We start from the raw sequence: 27,867 nt of genomic DNA, 5'->3' as shown, positions 1-27,867 counted from the left end.
AAAAAACTGCGTTTTTGTAGTCCCAGGACATGGCAAGATAATTGGCAGAGTAAGAGCTTAATGAAGGTCTAAGAAACAAATTTATCTTTCTCCTGCATTTCAATATCAAATTTCCAACTGCCTACTCCCCACTTACATGATATAGTAGGGAGAATAATAGCCTCCCAAACATATCCACTTCCTCATCCCCAGAACCTATAAATATGTTATGTTACATGCAAGAGGAATTAAGGTTGCAGATGAAATTAAGAATATTAAATCAGTTGAATGTGTATTGCCAGCTGCACTGAGAATTTCAGCCTAACTTCAGAAGACCAGAAAAAGGTATCTTCAAGTAGAAAACTTGCTAATCATACCACTTGCCTGCCTTTAGTTGAGTCTTTTTGCTGATCTGCTTTTTAAATAAAGAACACATTTTGCTTTATAGCTTTCTCTCAATATTTACTTTTTTCAATCACTTTGATGATTTCTTTCTACTCTCATCTCCTACCTCTCTCAACTTTAAACCGCCTGTACCTTTCAGTTCACCAAGGTCCCATTTGGAAAATTACTATTTTATAACATTTAAACAAAATTCATGAATTCAAATTTTCCTTTTATTTTCTTCTGCTTAACACAATTAGTAAGCAACCACTATGAGTAAGGCTCTACTGAATGAGTTTCAGCACTGCGTATAGAAGTGGCAAACAACAATAATACAAAATTATGAAACACATGCATGCAAGCTAAGTGCCATAAAAAAGAACCAACAAAGTACCATGGAGATTTCAAGAAAGGGGAGATTAAACTTAGTGATGGGGTGAAGAAAGGGCTCATGATAATGGTGGCATTTAAGGTGAACAATGAAAATGGAAGAGGATAGAAATGCCTTTGCTAACCGTATTAAGGTACATGTGGCAGTTTTAGGATAAGGGTCCAAAAGTCTCTGATTTGCCTCCCATCAAATGGAGGAAAGAGGATGTATACGTCCCCTCCCTTGAATCTGTGCTCTGGTACTCTCTGACCACAAAAATGTAAGTGTGCCAGCTTTCAGGACTACTTTCTGTCTCTTGAGCTGCTTACTCTTAGAACCCAGCCACCATATTAAGAGGAATCCCAAGTGACCCCATTAGAGAGGTCCCTGTGGAGATGAACCAACAGCCAGCACCAACTTGTCAGCCTGATAAGCCATCTTGGCAATAGACCCTCCAGCCCCAGTCAGGTATCTCCAATCAATACAAGGCAAGTATGAGCTGATTCTACTAAACCTTGCTGAAATTACAAATCCATAAACAAAACAAATGAATATTGCTTTAAGCCACTAAGTTTTGAGGTGGTGTTACATAATAAATAACAGTGCAGATATGATACTTAAGTAAAGAATACTCAAAAGTGAATTTACTATTTAATAAGGTATTTACCAAATTTTCTTAATCAAATGTACGTATCCCCCAAAACAGCAAAATATAAAGTACCATTTGATTTGCTATCAAAATCAAAAATGATCAATGATTTCTACCTTAATCTCCCATATACACCATGGAATGGAACACGCGTAAGTAAACTCTAAAAACCGACTTAAATAAGTTGTAATCTATTTGCTAGAACCATTAAACTTTTCTGCAATACTTATTGATTTCAAATTTAGCTGTGGCAGGATACAATTGACTTTTCTTTTGTTAATTTCATTAGTAGAGATGCAGTGTTACACACAAGGTAAAAGAAAATGTATAAGTGGCTTCCTTTTAAAACAAATATAGAAAGGTCTGTTAAGAATTTATTTTAGCTATCAGATGGAATTCTTCAATAAGCTTATCAGTCTCCCTACTTCAATAATTCACTCCTATCTGTGGTCATAATCTACTCCTATATCCTTGCCATTAAGAACAGTTGCATGACTCAAGTTCAAACATCCTACTCTCAAACCACACTTAACTTCCCAGCTATTTTGTAAAGGATCAGACCATAAATATTTTATGCTTCGTTGACCATATATGGTTTCTGTTGCATAGTCTTACTCATTTTTGTTATTTTTTAGAACACTTTAAAAATGTAAAACCAATTCTAAGCTCAAGAGCCATATACAAGAGACATTGGCCCAGATTTGCAGGCTATAGTTTGCAGACCTTTATATTAATACTACCAACACCTTCTGACTATACATCATCCCCCTCTCAAGTTCTTATTGCCCTCATGATCATCTTAGATTTCACAATACAGTATATAATCACTCCTTTGTATACAAATTCATCTCCCTACCCCTTTATCAATTTATCCAATCCATTAGGCAAAATCTCAGCCCTGGTTAACACCAACTCTCTGCCTACTCCATGCCTGGTACCCATACAACTAAACACAACGGGGAAACACACAACCATGCTTTAAATTCATGATCATTATCTTTAAGTGGATGTCAGTGTCCCCTGGCAGTCCTGCCTATTCCTCATCCATTTACTCTCTTATTCTCCTAGAAAATTATTTTACATCTCCTCTTCAAAACACCAATATCTGCCCTTACCAGCATGAGTCAGTTGGTTTAGTGTCATCCCTCAAAGGGAAAGGTCACCAGTTTGATTCCCAGTAAGGACACATGCCTGGGTTGCAGGCCCAGTCCCCAGTTGGGGATGTGAGAGAAGCAACCAATAGATGTTTCTCTCACACATTGATGTTTCTCTGTCTCTCTTTTTCCCACCATTCCCCATTCTTTAAAAATAAATAAATAAAATCTTTAAAAAAAAACCCTCCAGAATTCTGGTCAAATAGAGGCATAGGTAAACACAGCTCACTGCCTCACACAACCACAGCAAAAATTAATATCACTCAGAATTGTCAGAACAAACAAATATCACCAACTAAACAAATATCACCCAGAATTGTCAGAAAATCAAGCTGTATGGGAGTTCAACAACCAAGGAATTAAAGAAGTCACACTCATCCGGATGGGTGTTTGAAAGTCTGTGCAAGTGCCTGACATTATTAACACATTTGAAAAGGAGGAATCAGAAGCTGGAAGTGAACAAACTGTAGAGCTGATGGATATGATGTTGGCAAAACCTGCCCCACCATTGTCACCTGTATCATCTTTATACAAGCTTTAAAGAACTAAGTAATATTATGTAAAGTTACAGAACTTGTTTAATGGGGCCAGTGAACAATAATACCTTTCTGGAGCTTCTGACAGTCCATCAAACTAAAAAATTAGAAAAGCATCTCAAGAAAGCATTTTTAGACTTCCGGTCAAGATGGAGGTGTAAACACGGCTTACCTCCTCGCACAACCACAGCAAAGATTACAACTAGACTACAAAAAAAAAATCACCCAGAGTAATCATAAAATCGAGCTGTATGGAAGTTCAACAACCAAGGAAATAAAGAAGCAACATTCATACAGATGGGGAGGAGGGGTGGAGAGGTACAGAGATGTGGAAACACAGAATGGGCAGTCCCACACCCAAGTGGTGGTGGATAAAAATTGGGAGGGATATCTTGGAGGTGAAAGATCCCAAACCCACTCCAGACCACCAAGCCCAGGGTTCCAGTGCCAGGAAGATAAGTCCCCATAACTTCTGGCTATAAAAACCAGTCAAGGTTGGGACAGTGGAAAATTGCAGTATTCTCAGGAATCTCTTTAAAGAGCTGAAAATGGACTTAGGACTTATGCAGATGCATTCCCTCTGGGCTCTAGCACTGAATCAGCAGCTGGAAGGGCACCAATGGCATACAGGAAGAAACTGAAGTGTCTGGCATCAGAGCAATTGCTGGGAGACAGCTTCCTCCCAGACAATGCTCCAGAGGCTAAGCACTGGCACTGTCTGCTTTCTGAGCCAACCCCTACACAGAGCCACAAAGTAGCAACATCTTATCAGAGACTCCATCAACCTAATCCACACAGGTTGCCCTACCCTGGTGATTATCCAAGGTTCTGCCACACCCAACTTACCCGTGTACTATTCTACAATAGCCCACCATGCTACCAAAGGCAGAGAGTCAAAGAAGCTCTACCCAATACATAGAAACAAACACTGTGAGGCTGCCAAAATGAAGAAACAAAGAAATATGGCCCAAATGAAAGAACAGAAGAAAACTCCAGAAAAAGAACTAAACAAAATAGAAATAAGCAATCTGTCAGATGCAGAGTTTAAAACACTGGTTATAAGGATGCTCAAGGAACTCAAAGGGTACTTCAACAGCATAAAAAAGACCCACGCAGAAATGAAGATTACACTAAGTGAAATAAAGAACAGTTTATAGGGAACCAATAGTGGAGTGGATGAAGCTGAGAATGAAATCAATGATTCAAAATGTAAGGAAGGAAAAGACCAATTGTATCCAATTGGTACAGGAAGAAGAAGAAAGAACCCCAAAAACAAGGCTAGGCTAAGGAGCCTCTGGGACAACTTCAAATGTACCAACATTTGAATCACAGGGGTGCCATAAGAAGAAACGAGCAAGAAGCTGAAAGCTTATTTGAAAAATAATAAAAGAAAACTTCCTTAATTTGGTGAAGTAAATAGACACACAAGTCCAGGAAGCACAGAAAATCCCAAACAAGACAGACATAAAGAGGATCACACCAAAACACATCATAATTAAAATGCCAAAAGTTAAAGAGAAAGAGAGAATCTTAAAAGGAGCAAGAGTAAAGCAGGTAATTATCTACAAAGGAGATCCCATAAGCCTGTCAGCTGATTTCTCAAAAGAAACTTTGCAGGCTAGAAGGGACTGGCAAGAACTATTCAAAGTGATGAAGAGCAAGGACCTACAACCTAGGTTACTCTGTTCAGCCAAGCTATCATTTAGAATAAAAGGGCAGAAAAAGTGCTTTCCAGACAAGGTAAAGCTAAAGGAGTTCAGTATCACTAAGCCATTATTATACAAAACGCTAAAGGGAATTACATAAGAAAAAGAAGATCAAAACTATGAATATTAAATGGCAATAAACGTACAACTGGATTCAGATCAAACACTGAATCTAAAAAACAAACTAAGCAAATAAGTAGAACAGAAACAGAATCTTAGATATGGAAATCATTTGGAGAGTCATCACCTGGGAAGAGGAAGACGGAGAATGGAGGAAAAGGTGCAAAGATTAGGAAACACAAATTGGTAGGTACAGAATAGACAGTGGGATGTGAAGAATAGTATAGGAAAATGGAGTAGCCAAAGAACTTACACGCATGACCATAGACATGAATTAAGCGGAGGAGGATATGGAATTGCCAGAGGCAATAGGGGTACTGGGTAGAGGGAGACAAAGGGGGAAAAGTTGGGACAACGTTAATAGCATAACCAATAAAATATTTTTTAAAAAACTCCAACATCTTCCCCATTCTCATTCTCATTAAGAAAATAGATAAAGACAGAAGAAAATTCCCACCACCTACCAATATTTACCCATGTCTTCCCTCTTCATTACGGAGGAACTGTGCACACTCCTATCAAAAGCCACTCTTCCACCTGTACCCTGAATCCCATACCTTCTTGACTCCTCAGGAATGGTTTTCCAACAATTGTGCCCACTCTCTCCTTCATCATCAATTATTCCTTGTCTTCTAGGCCATCTCCAGTAACACACAAGCACGCTATCATTTCTTTCTATAGCATGTTCACCCATACATGCAAATGCTTCTGCCTCCCAATACACATTATTCTACTCCCTTTACTCAAAAGAAATGTCTCTTCAAATTGTCTCCAACTTCCCTACTTCCACACTTTTTAAACCCACCTTAATCAGGCTTTTGCCCATTTTTCCACCCCAAACTGTTCTTTTCAGGGTCACCAAAGACCTCAACATTGCTAAAAAATCGGTCAATTCTTGACTCTCAACGTACCTTAGCAGCAGTTTTTGTCACAGATGGTCACTACCCTGAAACACTCCCTTCCACTAGCATCCAGGACTCGACACTCTCCCTGGTTTCCTATCTCAATGACCACTTCTTTTCAGTTTCTTTTTCTGGTTCCTCTTCATTAGTCCCAAACTCTTAATGTTAGCATGCCCTGAGGTGGCCTCGGTCCTCTTCCTTCTCCACATTTATATCCCTGGTAACTTCATCCATTCTCATGATTTTAATACCATCCACATACTGATGACACCTAAATTTGTATCTGCAGCCCAGAAAATTCCTGTATGCCAGATTCATACTCAACTGCTTCCTTAACATCTCCACTTGGATGTCTGCCTAATAGGCATCTCAAGCATACATGTTGAAAATTAACTCTTTCAACATCTCACCTCCAAACAGCAGTTAATTACAATAGACCTGGAATAACCAGGGATACTGAGACAATACACTCCAGAAGAAAAAACATTTTTTTGGTAAAAAGGTTTTCAGCATCTGAAGGTCAAAACATAACTGTCTGTTTATTCTCCATGGTGTCTGCACATGAGTTAATGAATACATTCTTTTAAATGAACAATTTATTTATATGTGTAAGTGTTAATTTATATGTGTTTATACACACACATTTAAGTGTTAATTCCCCCCAAAAGAATATTTAAAAGCAGTGCCGCAGTAATCTAAAGCAGAAAGACCAGCAATGGTTTTTCTATAATTATGACATATCAGAAAAAAATTTATGTGAATATCAAAGCTGCTAAGGAAAGACAAGTTTAGCTTCTCAAAGGAACTTGTGTTGCCTAAATATTAATAAATACTTAAGAATGTCAGTAAAAGGATCATACATCTGTCCTTTTTTAGTAAGAGAGAAAAACAGATTTTTAAAAATTGCTAGCAACAGCTTTCTGTAATATACCACATTTTAAAAATAAGATTATTTTTAAATAAGATTTAAATTATTTAAATTATATAAAAGATTAAATTATTTTAAAATAAGATTTATTTTCACTAAGATTATTTATAAACATTTTTGAGCCCTGGTTGAGTGACTCTGGTTGGAGTGTCGTCCCATACATCAAAAAGGTTCCGGCTTTGATTCCTGGTCAGGGCACATACCTAAGTTGTGGTTTTGATCCCAGGTTGCAGCGTATGGGAGGCAAACAATCAATGTTTCTCTCTCACATCAATGTTTCTCCGTCTATTCCCCTCCTCCTCCTGCCTCCCTCCCTCCTTCTCTGTCTAAAATCAATGAACATATCCTTGGGTGTCCCAGTTACACAAAATACTATAAAAATTATAGAAACCTAGCCTATAGGCTAAAAAATGGTTTTTATAATTACTAGAAAGAAGTACAATTTGTAGAAAAATTTAAACTGATTGTGAAAGTAGGAGTTTCATTGCAAGTATCTATGACTTATTTGTATTAACCATGTGTAAATTTTCACTATTATCAAAAGAGTAGGCTAATAGTTCTAAAAACCAAAGTCCCACTTATGGAATATGGAAGAGGGTGGGATTCTTGCCACATAGCTCTACTATTTAAAAAACCTAAAATTATTAGTACCCATAGTCTTTGTGGACATTTATAAAAGAATTGACTTCTCAAAGTTCTATATGTCATCCTAACTTTATAAACCAGGTTACAGTTCTGATTATTTATAGTACTAGATGTTAAATTTTAAAAAAACAGTATATTCTATAGTGCAACAAAAACCTTAATCACTATATTATATTTTAAAGAACAGAACAAAGAGGGAAGCCAGTACAAACTCAAAAGTATCTTTTCACATGCCAGCCTTAGGAAAACTTTATGTAACCACTTATAATAATGACTTTAAAATTTGCATAATAATGACATAACAGTGAATATTTCACTAATAACCTGGCAATATAACCCCCCAAAATTAACATTATATAACAGTAATTCAATTTTTTTCTCATTTCTAAATAATTTTCTTTCTAAATAAAAGTGTTATTTTCGAAGAAACTTCAAATTTGATAAAAATCTTCATTAAATTTACCTCAAAAATAAACCATAACAATGTAAGAACATTTTTTAACAACATATTGCAAGAAATACACTTAAAGAAAAAAAACTTTATGAAATATTGGTGAAATTATTTAAATTTCAAAAGATTAAAGCCAATTGTATAAGTTTCAACAGATAACATCTTTATTTATCAACATAATCCTGTAAAATCAAAATGAAATAAATTTATTGCAATCACTCCAAGTCATATCCCAAATTACCAAAAAAAATTACGACAAAAGCATTCTACATAAGTTTTTATATGCCTCTACCACACTTTTGAACTCACTTGGGTAAATATGGATCTTTCCAACAGCAGCAGCAGTTTCTACAAAGTTATTTACCTTGTCCAGGTCTTGCAGTTGCAGCTGCTCCAGCAGATGGTGGCTCAAACTCCTGTCAATTACAATGATGTTACTACAGTGACCTAACACAATGTGCAATTTATAATAAAATAGCAGTGATATATCACAACCTTACCTTTGTTTTCTTTGAGTCTGGATCAAACCTTTCAAGAATTAATTTAGCCGTTTTGTAAGTTTCTTTTTCCATGACTTCTTCAAGCTGAGAACAAAAAGTTCCATAAATTGCCACATTTTAAAACATCCACTACTTATAAGTCCTATTCAAAAAGTGTGTAAGCATAAGACTTAAAATAAACAGCACATTATATATCCAGATAGCATGAAAGACTTCCTATATTCAAATAATTAAAATCCAGAATTTAAAATGACTTGTAACCTCTAATATGTTACTTGTACTTAACAGCTTTACTGCAAGGAAATACCAAATATTACTAATTGTTTACATATAATGAGGAGAATAATTACATGCACCAACTTCAATAATGGAATGTGCAAAAATCTATCAGCCATCATTATTGGAAGTTATTAGACATGACAAGCAAATGACAGGCAATTGCTCAGATTTATTTCCTCATAGCACTTAATGCTATTAATTTAAAGAAGGTCGTTAGCAAGAGCTTTACAAAATAAAATCTCTGTGCCAATTAAGTCCTGTCAGCATCGATTTTAGATTATTTATTAGCAGAAGCAATTAGCTTGCTGCAAATGCAGTGAACACTCACTAACTGAGAGAACAGCCGTGGAATTTGCTCAAATGACTTTAAAAGCTGAAGCTCCCCTCTTTTACTTAGACTCAAACTACTTTAAAGAAAAAAAACATGAACATAGTAAGAATTAAAGTAAAATTTTTACTGACTTCTATGCTCACACTAGGGACTGTAATTAAAACACTTCATTATTATAGCACTTTATTTACAATGCACTCAAGTCACTTTATGGCTTAATACATGGGTTTAATTTTAAAAGTAATCACTAGTAAAGTATCATTTTAGCAGTTATGTCCCAGTATCAGAAAATGTTTACCTTTAGTACAAGACAGTCATAGTTATGACAAATAGCCAATGTGTAGAATAAAATGTTTTTACAATAATTGGAATGGGACCTTTTCCTTATCAGTGACCACAGACTGCCACTTGGATTCATTAAATGCCATATTCCAAAGAACAATTATTTTAAAATGCAACACCGAACACACTTACCAAGTTAAAAATATGCTACTACAATAACAGTTAATAGATTCCTCATTAAAAACTCAATTTAACATTTAAGAAGCTAAGTGCTTAGATGAATGATTTATTAACCTAGGTTTAGTAAACCTAAGACATTTTCCTAATTCAGAAATTCCCAAAGCACGCAAATGAATCTTGTGATGTAGAGGAAATGCTTGTAAGTAACATCACTTTGGAGTTGGGTAAAAACAAAATGAGTGGGGAGAGAGAAGACATTAAGAGGGGATCCTCCCAAAAATGGAATTATCTTCTGGAGGAGAGGTTCCTTGTAGTACAGGCTTCCCCTGTTAAGTGAGTGTTCTAGGAACCCATCTGTATCAGTGTATCAGTTGGTGTTGTGGTGAGAGGCTGCATTCTGCTTCAGTAAATTTGTTCCGAAGACTCTTTCTGAGCGTTTACCCATTTCATGATGTGCTGTTTACGAGCACACCTGCCCATACCACACTGTGTTCAGCAGTTTCTGACCAAAAATGGCATGATCCCTATACCCCACACCTCCTTACTGACCCTATCTCAGCCTCAAGTGACTTTTTTTTGTTTCTGTGGATGAAAAAATTCCTCAAAAGAAAATATTTTGCCTATGTGGAAGGGATGAAACAGAAAACGGCAGAAGCACAATGGTATCAAAACTGTTTTGACCAGGGGAAAATAATGTCTTGATAGGTGTACTGCATCAAATAGAGAGTACTCTGAAGGTGACTGAAGTTTAAACATGTAAGAATACACAATCTTTTATAAATAAATTGTTTATGGGGGGGTCACCCCTCATACATGATAGAATACCTCCAAGTCAACATAATCTACATTGAATATCAAAAAACAATATACCTGATCTCTACAAATTAATTTTTGATATTTTATTTTTTAAGTTTCATTTCTTAATACATTTTTATTTAGACATTTTTAGATACAAGTGTAATCATTAAAACAACACAGAAAACTCAAAACCAAAATACCACTTCATCAAATGATTCTACTATTTCCTGGTACGAGTATTCAACAAATATTCGTGTTTATGTCCATGTACATGTATAGTATCTTAAATAAAATCAATTTTAAAGGCACTAAATGACATAAATCTACTCTACTTTTCTTTTGCATTAATTAGTCAAATTTTTTTACATAATAGCTTAATTAACATACTTATCTATACAACATTTTAAGTGTATAAATAGACATTCTGATCAGTGAAAAGAACTTAAACTTGAAACTTTAAAGTCAGAAAAGTTCTGGATTCAAAGCACAACTCTATTCTTAATCAGCTAGAAATACTTTAAGAGAGTCTGTTAGCCTCAGTTTCTCCTTCTGTAAAACAGATACTTTAAAAATTTCTTCACAGCACTGTTGTGTAATTTAAATATAACAATGTAGGAGAAAGAGGCTACAACAGCACCTAATACAATACATCATCTTCGATGATACCTCAATTATTCAGAATGAGTCTCAAACAAGCAGTGTTTCCAAGTACCCAACATATATTAATCCCAAGATTCAGGAGTAATAAACTGCATTCTCAGAATTCCCTAAATATAAATCACTATGTATTTTTCACAATATTTTGTATATTTTAAATAATAGTGAATGATATAACAAAGAGAAAATTTTTTCTATGATATGGTTATACTGAAAGTTTCAGAGCTTTTTATTTAAGAAAATAATACATAGTTATTTATTTGTTATGAATCAACATTATTTTGACAAGGTTATATATTTTAATAACATGTAACAACTATTTCTACCAGGCATAGACATTTCATCATAGAGAACACTAAAAGGAAACACAAATGTCAAAAAAAAATTTTAATTTTGAAAGATAAGCCTACAAATCTTCAATATTTAAATTATTCTCAAAAAAATTTTTTAAAATACACATATTATTAATTGCCCTGTCCAATATTCTTGACTTTTGTTTCATGACAAATATCCTAGATAAGAAAAAAATTCTTTCATTTTATATAAACTTTGGACAAATTATTAAGAGTGTACTCAAAGGCATCTTCAATTCAGAGCATCAGGGTACATGTTGCATAATTCAAACTCATCTTTTTACAACACTAAAAATAACACTGTTTACACTGGATGCCACTATTTCACATATTTTTTCTGTTAAAATTTTTACAAAGATCTGTAGCCTATGGTGAATATTCATTCAAACACTGGAAAATGCCAGCAAACATTACTGGATAATATAAAAATGTAACATTTGAAACATATAGTGAGGTTAAAGGCCCTACACAGAATCACATGCTGAAATTGCCAATTTAAGGACATCTTTGCTTCCAAAGTTTATTTCATGGAATACCCTTTGCAGGATTTTGTACTTTAAAGTATACTATGTGTATAAATTTACTAATATTTATTTGTAAGAATAACTCACCATTAATAACAGACAGGCCTATAAAACATACTTATAACATGGCCACAAGAGCAAGACTGACTGACTAATCAGACTATTCCACTTCTCTTCTACATGGTCCTGTCCTAGTCCCAGAAATGTCCACATTAACCTATAGCTCTGCATGTCAGCATTCCTCTTGCTTTCAACTGACATGACTGGATTCCTTTGAACCAGTAATATTCCTTTGAACCAGTCATATTTGTAGTTGACTATTAAGCTTTAATTCTCAGAGAATTATAACACTTCTTCCAATGTTTCAAATTTCTCAACTGATTTGTCTAAGGATTTAGTAAATTTCCTGAGAGAGGCCAGAAAGGAATTACCACATAGAAATACTATTTTGGAAAGAGCACTGCATCCTCGTGAAGCCATTTAAAGAGGTCACTTTGACGGTTGTGTTTTGGATCTTGATTTTGAATTGTTTTGATAGGATGCTCATGGATGTAAAGGGATTATGTATTGAATAGTGATTTTTTTTAAAAAACCAAGATGCTTTTTTAAATACCACAAAATATGTGAGTGGCAAAATATACATATCCAGATTTGAAAGTTTTTTAGATAACCAAAGATTAATTCTTAGCTTTATTTTAAAAGGCAAATACATTAAGTTCTTAGATTTAAAATATTGGTAAGATGTTATTCATTTTCCTAATTAACTTTTTAATCAATTGATAATTCATTTTCATTGTTATAAATTACACTTTTACAAATTACATTACAAATCTTCATGTTAAAGAGATGGATCACTAGGAAAACCACCTTTAATAAAACGTGTAGTACTAAATATAACTTATATGTATTTTGTTAATAAAAGAGAAGGTTGCCCTGGCTGGTGTGGTTCAGTGGATTGAGCTCAGGCCTGTGAACCAAAGGGTCATTGGTTCGATTCCCAGCCAGGGTGTATGCCTGTGTTGCAGACCAGGTCCCCAGTGAGGGGTGCACCAGAGGCAACCACACATTGATGTTTCTCTCCCACTTTTTCTCCCTCCCTTCTCCTCTGCCTTATAAAAAAATAAATAAATAAATAAATAAATAAATAAATAAATAAATAATCTTTTAAAAAATAAGTAAAAGAGAAGGTTTAGGAGTCGGTGAATTTTAGATTGACAGTCACTTTTCCTGCAGGCATTTCAACAATAAAAGCATTTTTAAAGCTTTTAAACATCAATGAACAAGATAAGTTTTGACTATATTTAAATTTTGCTCAAAGTAATGTCCCTTTTTCCTCTCATTATCAACACAATCATTAGCTAGCCCTGTGCTACTTCCTAATTCCTGTGCTACTACCCTTCGCACCTATTGTTCTAAACAAAGTGTCAAGCAATTCTAACCAAGTAGTGTTGTTAGGGCTCCAGCAATAAAGGCCAGGGACTAAGTTCCCAGTAGCAACAATATTATAAGCAGCAACAATCAAGTCCATGTAAATTATGTTTCCTACTTTGTAAAATGAGTTAGAACAGCCAACTTATTTTCCTTTAATCATACTGCAAGAAGAATGCCATACTGAACTATTCCATTCGGAAATACTGATGCTTCCTGAACTATTTCAATATACACAACTATTGAACCCTAAACAGAATTTCCCAACTGTCACACCTAGATTAAGCATTTTTCATGTTGTGAGTCCTTCAGGAGCTATTAAAGAAGTAATAAATAGCTTGCCTTGCCCTTCCACAGAATTGTCCAAGTCTGCTCTGTTACTCCATTGAGAGTTTTCCCCAAGTCATACGTTCTCCAAGATTCTGTTTTCTGGTGATGTCATGAGACTAACATTGGGACAGTTCCTCATCGCTTAGGATATTTTATTTTCTTCTTTTCTCTTTTGTCTTTCTCCTCTTTTCTACTTTAATCAGTATTTTCTCCATTTTGATACATGTGGAGCTGGGTTCTGACCACCACTCCAGCCCTTCTTTTTAACATAGCAAACCAAACCAATCATATCACAACTTCTTTATTACTGAGACTCATCAGTATTTCCTCACTTTGTTTCTTTTTTCCAATTACAGTTTACATTCAATATCATTCTGCATTAGTTTCAGGTATACAGCATAGTGGGTAGATAATCATATTCTTTAGTGCTGTCCCTGATACTTCCAATACCCACTTGGCACCAAACATAGTTATTACAATATTATTGACTATATTCCCCTATGCTGCACTTCAAATGTACATGATTAATTTGTAACTACCAATCTGTACTTCTCAATCCCTTCACCTTTTTCACCCAGACCCCTAACCCTCTTTCCCTCTGGCAAACATCAATCTGTTCTCTGTATCTGTGAGTCTGTTTTTGTTTTATTTGTGTGTTTATATTGTTCTTTAGATTCCACATATAAGTGAAGTGTTTCCTTAATTTGAATTCTGGCTGTTCCATAATGTATAGAATGTCAGAAATATAATATAGTGGAAATATTTCTGTTTCAATTTAGGACCATCAGAACTGTTAATGCAATTTTGATAAATACCTCTCAGAACACTGAAGAAACATTAAACAAAACAGATAAGGAATCCTTTCAGAATTAAAGTTCCTTTATTTTTCAAGTACTTAAAACAGTCAAGACCAATGTCTTTTATTACCAATTCACAGAACTATTTTTTTCAAATTAAACTTTTTGAGATAATTATAAATTTATATGCATGTGTAAGGAATAATAAAGTTTCATGTACTCAGTTTCTCTCAATGGTAACATGTTACAAATCTATAGTACAATATTAAAACCAAGATATTGACATTGACACTGATACAATTCACTCATCTTAATTTCCCCAGTTTTGCTTGTGCATGAGTGTGTCTTTGGCTCTATGAAATGTTATTACGTAAGTAGGGTCAATTATCCACCACAGAGCCAACATAAAGAACAACTCTGTGACCAAAAAGATTCCACTCATGGCCCTTTCATACCCCTCCGCTCATGCCCTCCCTCTTTACCCCTAACCCATGGTACCACTAATCTGTTCTCCATTTCTATAATTTTACCGTCTCAGAACTGTTATATAAAGAAATCAACCAGTATGTAATCTTTTATGATTAGCTTTTTGCACTCAGCATAATTCTCTGGAGATTCATCTCAGCTATCACATGTTTCAACAGTTTATTCTTTTTTATTGCCAAGCAGTATTCAACAAGTAACTTGTTTTCTTTTATTGATTATGCTATTGCAGTTGTCCCAGTTACTCCCTATTTGCTCCCCTCTACCCGGCACCTACCCACTCCTTCTGGTCATCCCCCCTCCTTTGCTCATGTCCATGGGTCAAGCACACAAGCTTTTTGGCTACTCTATTTTCCTATACTACTCTTAATATCCCCATCTATTCTGTACCTACCAATTTGTACTGTTAATCCCTGTACCTTTTCCCTCATTCTCCCAGAACACAGACACCATCCCAATGTTCTCCATATTTATGATTGTTTCTGTTCTACTTGTTTGCTTAGTTTTTTAGATTCAATTGTTAATAGCTGTGAATTTACTGCCATTTTAATGTTCATAGTTTTGACCTACTCCTTTTTCTTATATAATTCCCTTTAGCATTTCATACAATAATGGCTTAGTGATGCTGAACTCCTTTAGCTTTACCTTGTCTGGAAAGCACTTTTTCTGCCCTTCTATTCTAAATGATAGCTTGGCTGAACAGAGTAACCTAGGTTGTAGGTCCTTGCTCTTCATCACTTTGAATAGTTCTTGGCAGTCCCTTCTAGCCTGCAAAGTTTCTTTTGAGAAATCAGCTGACAGTCTTATGGGATCTTCTTTGTAGATAATCACCTGCTTTCCTCTTGCTCCTTTTAAGATTCTCTCTCTCTGCACCTGGCTGGTGTAGCTTAGTGGATTGAGCGCAGGCTGCGAACCAAAGTGTCACAGGTTTGATTCCCAGTCAGGGCACATGCTTGGGTTGCAAGCTCCAGCCCCCAGCACCGCACATTGATGTTTCTCTCTCTCTCTTTCTCCCTCCCTTCCCTCTCTAAAAATAAATAAATAAAATCTTTTTTTTTTTTAAAGATTCTCTCTTTCTCTTTAACTTTTGGCATTTTAATTATGATGTGTCTTGGTGTGATCCTCTTTATGTCTGTCTTGTTTGGGATTCTCTGTGCTTCCTGGACTTGCAGGTCTATTTCCTTCACCAAATTAAGGAAGTTTTCTTTTATTATTCTTTCAAATAGGTTTCCAATTTCTTGTTTTTTCTCTTCTTGTTCTGGCACCCCATGACGTGAATGTTCAAATGCTTGAAGCTGTCCCAGAGGCTCCTTACCCTATCCTCAGATTTTTGGATTCTTTCTTCTTGCTGTACCAATTGAATGTCTTTTTCTTCCTTACATTCCGAATCATTGATTTGATTCTTGGCTTCATTCACTCTGCTGTTGATTTCTTGTAAAATGTTCTTTATTTCAATTAGTGTCTCCTCCATTTCTGATTGGATCATTTTATGCTGTTAAAGTACCCACTGATTCCTTGAGCATCCTTATAACCAGTGTTTTGAACTCTGCATCTGATAGATTGCTTATTTCCACTCTGTTTAGTTCTCTTTTGGTGTTTTCTTGTGCTCTTTCATTTGGGCCATATTTTTTTTGTCTCTTGATTTTGGCAGCCTCCCAGTGTTTGTTTCTATGTATTGGGTAGAGCTGCTTTGACTCTGTGCCTTGGTAGCATGGCCTAATATAGTAGGTGTCCTACAGAGACCAGTGGCACTGCCTCCCTATCCCCCAAGCTGGGTACTCAAGGTGTAACCTTCTATGTGGGATGAGTGCTCCCTTCTCTTTAGTTGAGCCTTGATTGCTGTCAGCAGGTCAACGGGAGGGACTTACCCAGGCCACACAGCTGGTAGGACTGGCTGTGACCCCTGGCGAGCAAACAACTTCTTCCATGGCTTGTGGAGGTGGTTGGGTGGTGTTGCACTGACATGTCTGCAATTGTTCACTGGGTACATAGGTTCTTGGGTTTCCCAGGTGGTGAAGGCCAAGGTCAGCCACCAACTGTGTTCTGTCTGGGGCCCCTTGGAATAAGCTTTAAAACAATCTGCAGATGGCTGATGCTAGTGCCAAGCCTGGGGTCACTCAGAAAGAGGTACTGGGGGGCTGGGCTCAACTGTTGCATGTTTGAGTGGATTTAGGAAGGTCTGAAGTCTGCACCTAGCTATTCATATGGAAAAGCCACTGTTACCAGCTTGGGTGGTCCCATAAGTTGGACGTGGTAAAGCCTTAAGTAATCATCAGTTTACCTAAGGGGCTAACCGTGTGAGCCAGGTTGATGGACATTCAGATATGGTGCTGAGGCACTGTGGCTCTTTGTGGGGGAGGAACAATGGCCACTGTCTGTAGTTCTGTCCAGGAGGAAGCTGTCTGCCAGCTGTAGCTCTAATGCCAGATATTTCAGTTCCTCCCCATAAGCCCTTAGTATCCTTCAAGGTACTGCCCCAGTGCTGGAGCCCAGAGGGAGTGGGTTTGAGTAAATCTGTGTGTGGGACCCTCCAAGAGGAGATACCTGAGAATCCCACAGTCTCTTCTGCTGACCCAACCCCCACTGGTTTGTAAGCCAGAAGTTATGGGGATTTATCTTCCTAGCACTGGAACCATAGGCTGGGTGGTCTGGTGTGAGGTTGGGATCCCTCACTCCCAAGATATTCTTCCTTTTATATCCACCACACGTGGTTTGGGACCAGCCCATTCTTCATCTCCATGTCCCCATCCCTCTGTCCCTCCTATCCATCTGGATGAATTCGTTTCTTCAATTCTTTAGTTGTCAGACTTCTGTACTGCTCAATTTTTTGATGGTTCTGATGATAGCTGTTTTGTAGTTTAACTGTAATTTTGCTATGGTTGTGTGAGGAGGTGAGCCATCTTTACCTGCACCTGCATCTTGTCCAGAAATCTCACAGAACTATGTTGAACATTGATCTTAACCATAATAATTTTGATTAATTTCATACAATAATTGTTACATATTACATATTAGACTGAAACATATTGATCATTTGCATCTGATTAAATTTCATTAAATAAGTGTCCATATATCATGATAGTGCTATCAATTACAATTTTCATACTTCAAAAATAATAACAAAAATGTACACATAAATTTAAGTCAAAACCCAAGTTCAATTCATTTCTTAGAAGCTATTATATATCAACCTCTAAATATCTGGGGCCCTTTCTCTTACTCATGGCCCTCTTTCCAACATATACCTGAAGGATGCATTTAACTGGCTCCACAATAGTTACCCATGTAACCAGAGCTGCTGATAGAAAATGAAAAAAAAAAAAAGAAAAAAATTCTCTCTCTTCCCCACCTTTCTTCAGCCTTTTCATGTTAAATTTGACTTTTACAACCAATCTTCCTGATTCCCTCTCTCCTAGCTTTATCATATAAAGAAAACCTGAGAACTGACATAAGTAAATGTTTGGTCCCGTTTTGACTCTAATTAATAATCAATTTGAACACCCATCTTTTTATGACCCCGTCTTATTTTGTCCTCCAGTATGATTCATTTACTTACTTCTCAGCTTCCAACTGACATAGATTCTCAGGATCTCAAAAATCCACTGAACTACTTTTTTCCTGTCAGTCATTAACTAGCAAAAATATTCACAAGTTAGCTTCATCATTAAAATGCTATGCAAAAGCATATTTGTTTCTAGAGAGTCATTATTTACAACATATAAACGTTAATTTTCAGTTCTTTATTAGTTTTATATAAGTTAATTTTAAATAAAAGTTAACTTACTATTTTTTTCTTCTGGGATTTTAAATCATCCAATGCTTCATCTAGAAAACAAGATTTAAACAAGATATCAGATATTAAGATACTTAATATAAGAAAAAACATGGCAAATGATATTCACATTAACCAACCATAAGAAAACTTTCTTATTTTAGTATTTCTCACCAATCTGTACAGATAAAAATTATTTCAATCTTTACCTATATATTTCATATTTTTGCCTATATTATATATTACAATCTAAGTAGAGAAAAAAATTGCCTTAACACAGACTACAACACCTTTCCAAGTTTAAAATATATATATATATTTAAAATGTTTTCAGAAACATTACTATTATTTCTCCTTCCTTTCAACATCCTACCCAAATTCACAAAATTAATACTAAAATTAATATATTAGTAATAAAAATGTTCTCTTTGTTTATAAGGAAAGAAGTGCATAATGTATTTTATTAAGTTACTCAACCTTCAAGATATTGAGCACTAATAAAAGAAAATCTTTTGAAAATTTATAATATATCTGAGGAGGAGCTTGGAAAGGAAGGGACTACTAAGCACTTTTCAAATTAAACTTTTCTAAGATTTATCTATTTATTTAGGTTGTCATGGTGAAGAATCAACTCAAAACAATGTAACTTATAAATGTCATTGTCTGCTTTACAAATATATTTTAGGTTTCTAATTTTTATATAAAAATATTGAACAAGCACAAACAGTAGTACTACTCCAGCTGCACAAAAAAGTTATAACTTGATTTAATATTTTATCAAAGAGAATTTAAATAATTCTTAATTTTTAATTAAATTTATAAATAAAATATTTTCATTGAAGTTGTGGGATAGCAAACATTTGAATATCCAATTCAAAGTATTTTATTTATATGAAAGTCCAATAACATACAAATTTATAGAAAAGAGGATTTTAACATAATTTTTTTTTCAAAATAAATATTAAGGAGTCTTTAATAAGCTAGCAGACTTGTTACTAAAGGGAGGGAAATCTGCTCATCTAACATTTTTAAAAAGAACAGTCATCTTATTCAGGTAAGACAAAGCCAAATATCTGACTTTTATTCCAGAGGTCAATAAACTTTCTCTGTTAAACACCACACTGTAAATATTTTAGCTTTTATGGACCAAAAGGCAAAATCAAAATCAAGTAGGTATTTGTAAAGCAAAAGATAAATTTCTACAAACTTTTTATTGAAAAAAATCAAATATAAAAATAACTGAGCTCAATTTTTTGTAATGGATTTACCAATTAAAAGAATGGAGTAATTTGTGGTGGGGGAAGTAACATTTCACTTAGTTAAGGTTCAAAGTTAGTGTTTCCTTTTATCAAATTGATTGCAAATTTTAATCTATTAATGCTGATCTGTAATGAGATTTTACACATTTGATTTTTGAAAATGTTTTTCCACACAGATAGGTACTGCTAAATACTAAAATTAAATTATTTTAATTGAGCATGTTTACTAATTGGAAGGCATGTATAGAATTCTTTAGATTTTCCTCTTGATATTTACCTTTTATTATTTCACTCATGGCAAATTAATCACTTGTAATTGAAGATTAGTGGAAGCTCCTCAACTGTACAGTTACATGGACTTTGAAATACGGAAATTTACTTTACACTTGTGGGAGCTCTGGAGAAAACTGTCTCAATTGTAGTTTGAGCTCAAGTAATATATCTGCTCCAATTTGTGTTCAATGAAGGCCTTGCTTCTTGTTTTAACTTCTCACAGCATTTTTCTAAAAATTATTTCTTGTCATTGTGCTGCTGTTTTCTAAATGACTTTACGGCAGTACAGATTTCACATTTAGGATTGTTTTGCCTTGCAATTTTAGGTTAAATTCATTAAGAACCATTACGAAGTTTACAGCAAAAACTAATTTCCAAAGCCAGTCAATGTTCAATCACAGACAGTGGTTGAAGGTGTTTCTTCTCAGCAAAACTTCAGTCTGGGCTCTAAGTTCAAAATACCACTTCTGGTAAAAAAGTTCACATAACTAATGACGGTTAAGTCTATAAGAGCAAATGAAGCTCCCCACTGACACTGCCAGTTCAATAACACATAAGTTCAAATATGCTCTGCAAAGTGCTTGCTATTTAACAACACAGTGCCTAACCATAGAATTCAAACACCTTGCAGGGGTGTCCAACCTTTCGGCATCTCTGCACCACACTGGAAGAAGAGGTGTCTTGGGCCACATAGTAAATACACTGCAACACATCTGCACACACACAAAAAAATCTCATAATGTTTTAAGTAAGTTTATGATTTTATGTTGGGCCGAATTCACAGCCATCCTGAGCTGCATGCAGCCTGCCGGGCACAGGTTGGACACCCCTGAGAGTTTCACGACCTTTATAAATTAATCCAACTAAGCCTTTTTATGCTTCACACATATTTTTACTATGAACAGTTACATCTTAGCAGATTCCACTTCAAGTTGTACTGAATTAGTGGGGTTTTTTCCAACTTCAAAAATATTCTCTCCTGGAGTTGCTCTACACAGACTTTTCACAGAGGCTAACTCTTCAGTCACCTCAAGCTCTGTATTAACTCCTCAAACAAACTATAACTGAGTGGTATCACTAACATCTGGCAACTCAAGAAATCACTTGCCTTGCTTTCAAATTGACTATGTTTCTTCCAATGTTCTCAATCCTTCAAGCAATTGTTCTTGCCAAAGATTACTAGTCAAACAAATATATTTTCTCTGAACACATTTCTTCAGCTATGGCGATCAAATGCAATTTAATTAATTCACTGTTGGTAAGTGGCTTTCTTTGCTTTATAAATAAGCCACTCGAAAACTTATTTTGGTTGAAGTTCAATTTTCACTTTTTATTTTTATGAAAAAATTTTGCTATGATGAGATATGCCATTTTAAATGTTCTAATTTTCTGACCATTGCTTTTCTGTGAGTTGGGAATATCATGCTAAGTATTTAGTATAGTAATGTCAATGTATATTTGTATTCTTTTAGTAGAGCTATAATGTCACTGCATAATAAACATGATGCTTTGCATTTTGTTAATGCTGTTGACACTCCATTTTGCTCTAAAAGTACAACATTCAAAGTCCAATTTTCTTTTCTTGTTTTTACATGATGAGTGTGCACTGGTTACAAAAAATAAAATTGTCGCAATACAGAAATACAGTTGGCACTTAAAATGCTGTCAAATTACAACTGTATCACTGTGCTTTGTCACACATGCTGCCAACAGTCTGAAGTATTGAGAGCACCAGATAGAGTCTGTCACGACTACTCAATTCTGCCATCGTAGAATAAAAGCAGTGATATACAAAGCATAAATGAAGGGGCAGGGCTGTGTTTCAATAAAAACAGAAATTTGAATTCCATTTAAATTTGAATTCCATTCAAATTTAACATGTCACAAAATATTATTCTTTTTAATTTTTTTCAATGACTTAAAAATGTAAAAACCATTCCTAGATCATGATCTATACAAGGTGGTGGGCAGGACTTGGCTTCCAGGCTGTAGTTTTCCAACCATTAATTTAATATGTACTAGGTCTAATTTGTAAAGCAAAGGAAATAAAAGCAATAGAGAACAAAATGCAAGAATATGACAAACAGCTTGAGGATATACATATGTATATGTATATAGCCTGACTTGATGCTAAAAAAAATATGTAAGACTACAAGGCAATCTTTTATGAAGTCTATTTTAAATGTACATGCAATATTTGTTCAAATGAATTAGTAAATTTTATAAATAAATTTTCATTTTATTTTATTTTTAATCCTACCTGAGGGAATATTTTTTCATTGCTTTTGGAGAGGGGGAGAGAGAGAGAGAGACATCAATGTGAGAGAGAAACATTGACCAGTTGCCACCCACACACCCCCCAAGACCAGGGATCAAACCTACAACCAAGGTATGTGCCCTTACAGAAATCAAACCTGCAACCTTTCAGTTATGGGTAACACTCCAACCAACTAAGCCACACCAGCCAGGACCCAAAAATAAATTCTTAAAGCAAAAATTCTTTTATATAATAACCATGTCCTGATGTGCCTATTTGTTAGATAAAATACATATTTGAAGGAGAGAGAAAAAAAGCATATATGCCAAACTCAACATCTGGTGATAGAAAATTTCATTTAATAAAAAAAATTTCACATATTTGATTTCCTCAAAAAAGTGTTTCCAAGGACTCTTTTACAGTGAGGTTTCTTGTATTTTTCACTATTTTGTTAGTTCCATGAGGCCAAAGAGCATATTTGTTTTAAACTTCTTACTATTCTCCCAGAAGCTACTATACTACTAAATATAACTAGGAAACAATGCCATAAACTTAATTTCCTTAATCTGGTTTTTGAAAAGTATCAATATTTTTTAAAACCATATCAAATATACTACTTAATGGTTAATCAGGAACTAGACAAAGATACCTGCCATCGCCACTTAATTCAATATTATACTACTATGCCCTAACCCATTAACTAAGGCAAGGAAAATCTTAAAAGAATAAGGATTGAAAAAGAAAAATTAGTACCATCAGACTACATGTGTATAACACTTAGCAGTGTTTATATGCTTTACATGTAGTTCTACTCAATACTTGGCAATAGTCCTGTGAAAACAAATATTTGTTTCCATTTTATAAATTAGGAAACTGAAGTTCAGAGAATTTAAATTTATTTGTAGGACAAAAAGATGACCAGTATAGCTAGAGCAAAAAATGAAAAAAGAAGAGTGAAAGGAGATAAAGTTAGAGAAATGGCATAAGCCAGAGAGTTGGGTTAAGAATTAAGATTTTACTCTGGTTGCAATAAGAAGCCATTCGAAATTTTAAGCAGAAGAGACACAAGATCTGATTTATACCTCAAAAATAGACTGGTTATGAAGCTACTGCAGTAGTGCAAGCAAGAAATGATAATGACCTAATTATGACTGTAATAGTAGTAAAGGTTAGCAGTGGTAAGATTTAAGATAATTTTAGAGGTAAAGATGACAGGACTTTGGGGAGGGGAGAGAATTGTGTTAGATTAAAGGGAATATGGAGTCACAATAGGTACCCCCCATCCTACCCCAGATGATTATACTGAGGCAGGATTAAAGGTCAATAGGGAAAATGCAACAGAAACAGATGATGAATATTAAGGGATAATTCCAGGAAGGGATAACTACAAGAGTAAAGTTCTTGAGATGGCCAGAGTATACAGAATACAGGGCATATATGAAGGGCTTAGCCACGGTGGGATCAAAGTCATTTTTCCAGAATACCATGAAGGATAACAACATAATGAATAACAGACAGAGCTAACTTGATATACAAGAGTATTTGGAGGCAGAGGTAGCTGCCATCTGTCCGTGTACATCTACTTTGTCCATAAAGTGAAACTATAGCAGGTGAGATTGGCCAAGTAGGTTTTTGTGGGGTTTTGTTTGTTTGTGGCTTTTGAATTTTTATTTGGTTGATTAGTTTGTCAGTTTGTTGGTTTTATTTTGGTTTGGTTTAGGGATTCTGGTAAGGAAGTGGGTATTAGTAATTTGAGGAGAAATAAAATCTCAAATAACTCTCTCAAAGAGAAAAAGGTGAATTTACTAGAGAACTATAAAATGGGACTGTATGGCAGTGTTAAGTATATGTTCAATGTTTACAATCATAGATATTTTAAAATAAGCCTGGTCAACATGCTGTATGATTTTCCTCTACCAAATTCAGCCTTCCATTTGCAGGCATAGATTAAGCACATAAATGTTAAACCAAGTGTTAACCAAGATAGGGTTTTACCAGTCACTGATTAAGCATATAATTATATTTAAACAAAGTACGGTTTGCCAGACAAGTAGACTGGAAAAGAGGGCAAAGAAGTTAAGAGAGTCTACAAGGGATGGTCATTGGGCTAGAGCACAGAACCTAAACTAAGTTCAAATCACAAGCAAGCAGGGCAGTTTGAAAGTCATATACCTGTATGATCCTTCTTTGGACCCCAAGTCAAACAAACAAAATATTTTTAAAGAAAGTGATATTTATGAGATAACTGGAAACTCAATGCTTTTATATTTAATATTTTATGATATTAAGAATTCTTTTTAAAGAAACAAATTAACAAACAAAAGAAAAAAAGAAGCCCTCACAGATACAGACAACAGATGGGAGGTTTAGAGAGGAGAAGGGGTAGAGGAAGGGTCAAATATATGATGATGGATGGAAACTGGACTATTGGTAATGAGCACACTATAGTGTATACAGATATCAAATTATAATGTTTTATACCTGAAATTTACATAATGTTATTAACCAATGTTAACCTCAGGATTTTTTTAAATTCTTTTTTAGCTTTTATAATTATTGTATTAACTTTTTCAAGTCTGTTATGGATAGATATATTTGGAATATACCTTAGAATAATAATACAGAAGGTAGATAAGTAGGCATCAGTAAAAATGAAATAAGATTGACCATGAGTTACAGACTGTTTAGGTTGTATGACAGTATATGAGGGTTCATTACATTATTCAGCCTACTTTTCTTTATAGATCTGAAATTTTCTATAATGAAAAGTTAAAACATGAAAAAAAAATAAGTCACATAATTTTATTAAAAATTAAATCTATCTCCTGGCTGGCATAGCTCAGTGGATTGAGCGCGGGCTGCAAACCAAAGTGTCGCAGGTTCGATTCCCAGTCAGGGTACATGCCTGGGTTGCAGGCCATGACCTCCAGCAACCACACATTGATGTTTCTCTCTCTCTCTCCCCCCCTCCCTTCCCTCTCTAAAAATAAATAAATAAAAAATCTTTAAAAAATTTAAATCTATCTTTGGTAAATTATAGCTCATAGTTTTAAGGCCTGAAAATGCTTAAAATCTGTACACATATAGATTTATTTTATCATAATTTGCATATTTCAATACACAAAAAAAGCCTGGGTACTATAAGGTTAAAGAGAAAGATGTAATTAATAAAATAAATCCAAAGATGTATAACCATTTTATTCCAGAATAATGTAAGTTTTCTATAAGATTAATTTAACAAATACAATTTCTCTTGACTTAAGGAAATGAATTATTTTGCTTTCTGTAAGTAAAAATTCTAAATGAACAAGGCAACACAAAGAAAAATAGAACCATCTTGATTATTCATGACCTTTCTTTTTTTTAAAGAATTCATCCTTTGTTTTTCAATTTATTGATTTTAGAGAGGGGGAGAGAGAGAGCTATCAAATTTGTTGTTCCACTTATTTGTGCATTCATTAGTTGATTCTTGTATGTGTGCTGACAGGGAATCAAACCCACAACCACCTTGGGGTATAAGCATGACACTCTTAACCAACTTAGCTACCTCTCCAGGGTTATAACTTTTTTAATACGTCACAGTAAACAACTCTTCAATATTTACTACATTGTCATTGCAATATACCATTTCACAACCTATTATTTAATTAGAAACCAATGCACTATGAGTTTTCTAATGCATTTATAAAAACTTAGAAATTAAACTTACTATTTCTTTCTGTTCTCTTGGAAAAGAAGTAAATAAGAACAGTTCTTATGCTCCAGATGCTACAGAGGAGGCAAAATTCAGAAACAAAAAACATCATTAGGATAAGTAAATTAGAAGCCATATAAAATGAAAACAAATACACATCTCCAAATAGAGTTAGGTCCATTGTTTCCTTTGATATGTTAAAAATCAAAAAGTATTCCTTTCTTTCAGAGACAATCAGAAGTCCACCTGTGCTTTCAAAGGAGAAGTTCTCAATCTAAAATCCATGGACCTTCTGAGGGTCCTCTTTAATTGCAAAAGTGCCTTTGTGTACATAAATGCATTTCTCTGGAGAGACTACTGCTTTTATTATTCTCAAAGGAGTCTATTAACCCTACAAAGATTAGGAACAAATTTTAGAATCCCTTCTTACTAAATAAGCATCAACTCCAAAAATGTATCTATTCCCATGCATTTAGGGAAAAGCATGTTTTCAAAATCCAGAGCATTATATGAATGTAAGTTGCTACTCCTTCCCTATCATTTAACATTGGAGGGATCTTCTCTACTAAATAGAATAAGCTATCTGGAGAGGTAAAAAAATTAATTTCAAAAAAAACATTGATAAGTTAATTTAGCTAAATACTTCCTTCCAAAAACTTTATGATAATAACTGTTTAAACCTTGCATTAATAAGACTGTAAATAATAGTAAAAGAATTTAAAAGAAAATCAAAAACTAATCCTAATCACAAGATTGTTGAGGTCATCTTCTAAATTTAATGTAAATACAGCAAAATACCTCTTTCTTCATAGAACATGGCAGAATAAGTATACAAACATTATTCATCAGTTTATAAAAGAAATACAATGTATCTTAATATAATTTTTGTTTCTTTTTTATTGCTGTTCAGTTAAAGTTGTCGCCATTTCCCCATCACCACTCTCCTTCACCCCACCCACCCTCCACTTCCCACACTCAATCCTACCCACCCTCTGGCTTTGTCCATGGGTCCTTTGTACATGTTCCTTGACTACCCTTCCCTTCTGAATATAAATTTAGGTAAGTATGAAACTTAGTTCATTACTCTAAAATATCATTGCTATTCTTGAGAGTCAGCCTGCAAAGTGGTCACAAATGAACCATGTATCCTGGTATTCACATCTTTGTGTAGTCCTTGCTCACCAGTGTTGATCTGTGTGACCAATAGCATATGGCAGAAGAGACAGTGTGTCACATCAAGATTAAGTTATAAAAGGCTACAGCTTCCATCTTGGGCCTCCTCTTCCACTATCTTTCTATCTCTTGGATTACTCAGTCTAAGAGAAGCCAGGTGCTATGAAATGAGGACATTCAGGGGACTCTACAGAAATGCCCATGTGGTGAGGAACAGAGGTCTCTGGCAAACAACCAGTGAGGAGCTGAAGTCTGCCAACAACTACACGTGTGAGTATAAAAGTAAATTCTGCAGTCTTGGTTAAGCCTTGAGATGATTATAGCCCCAGCCAACAGCTTAACTGAAATCTATACACCCTTCATATGAATAAAAGATCCTGAGCCAGAACCACCCAACTAAGCTGCCTCTCAAGAACTGTGAGAGATAATAAACATTTGTTGGTTTAGGCTACTAAATTCTAGACAATTTGTTACCCAGCAATAGGTTAATTAATACATACTTTTTATATTGTTATAATTTATTTTTATGATCTAAAAACACTATAACCAGCACCAGATTCCCACATAGTATTTGGACAACTATCTACACAGTAATTTAAAAAAGAAAAACAAACAACAACAACAAAAAACCATAAGCATTGTCCTTATTAAGGAAAGAAGGATGAAAGAAGAG

At 34.7% G+C, this 27,867-nt stretch overlaps 1 protein-coding gene across 3 annotated transcripts in view; it reads right to left on the bottom strand.

The window, feature by feature from the left end:
- Positions 1–27,867, bottom strand: part of LNPK (lunapark, ER junction formation factor) — a 73,283-nt gene that overhangs the window by 28,654 nt on the left and 16,762 nt on the right. For all 3 annotated transcript variants that reach the window (XM_045858193.1, XM_045858273.1, XM_045858325.1), the window contains 4 exons: positions 26,037–26,095; positions 18,551–18,591; positions 8,325–8,408; positions 8,189–8,240 (listed from right to left, as the gene is read on the bottom strand). In XM_045858193.1, the coding sequence (XP_045714149.1) occupies positions 8,189–8,240; positions 8,325–8,408; positions 18,551–18,591; positions 26,037–26,095 (236 nt within the window). The remainder of the gene's footprint in view (positions 1–8,188; positions 8,241–8,324; positions 8,409–18,550; positions 18,592–26,036; positions 26,096–27,867) is intronic.

This window comes from Phyllostomus hastatus, unplaced genomic scaffold (genome assembly GCF_019186645.2).
Source record: "Phyllostomus hastatus isolate PE091 unplaced genomic scaffold, TTU_PhHast_1.1 phas_contig_1, whole genome shotgun sequence".
Classification (NCBI taxonomy): domain Eukaryota; kingdom Metazoa; phylum Chordata; class Mammalia; order Chiroptera; family Phyllostomidae; genus Phyllostomus; species Phyllostomus hastatus.
The sequence above is the reverse complement of the archived record's forward strand: the minus strand, read 5'-3'. Positions and strand labels throughout refer to the sequence as shown.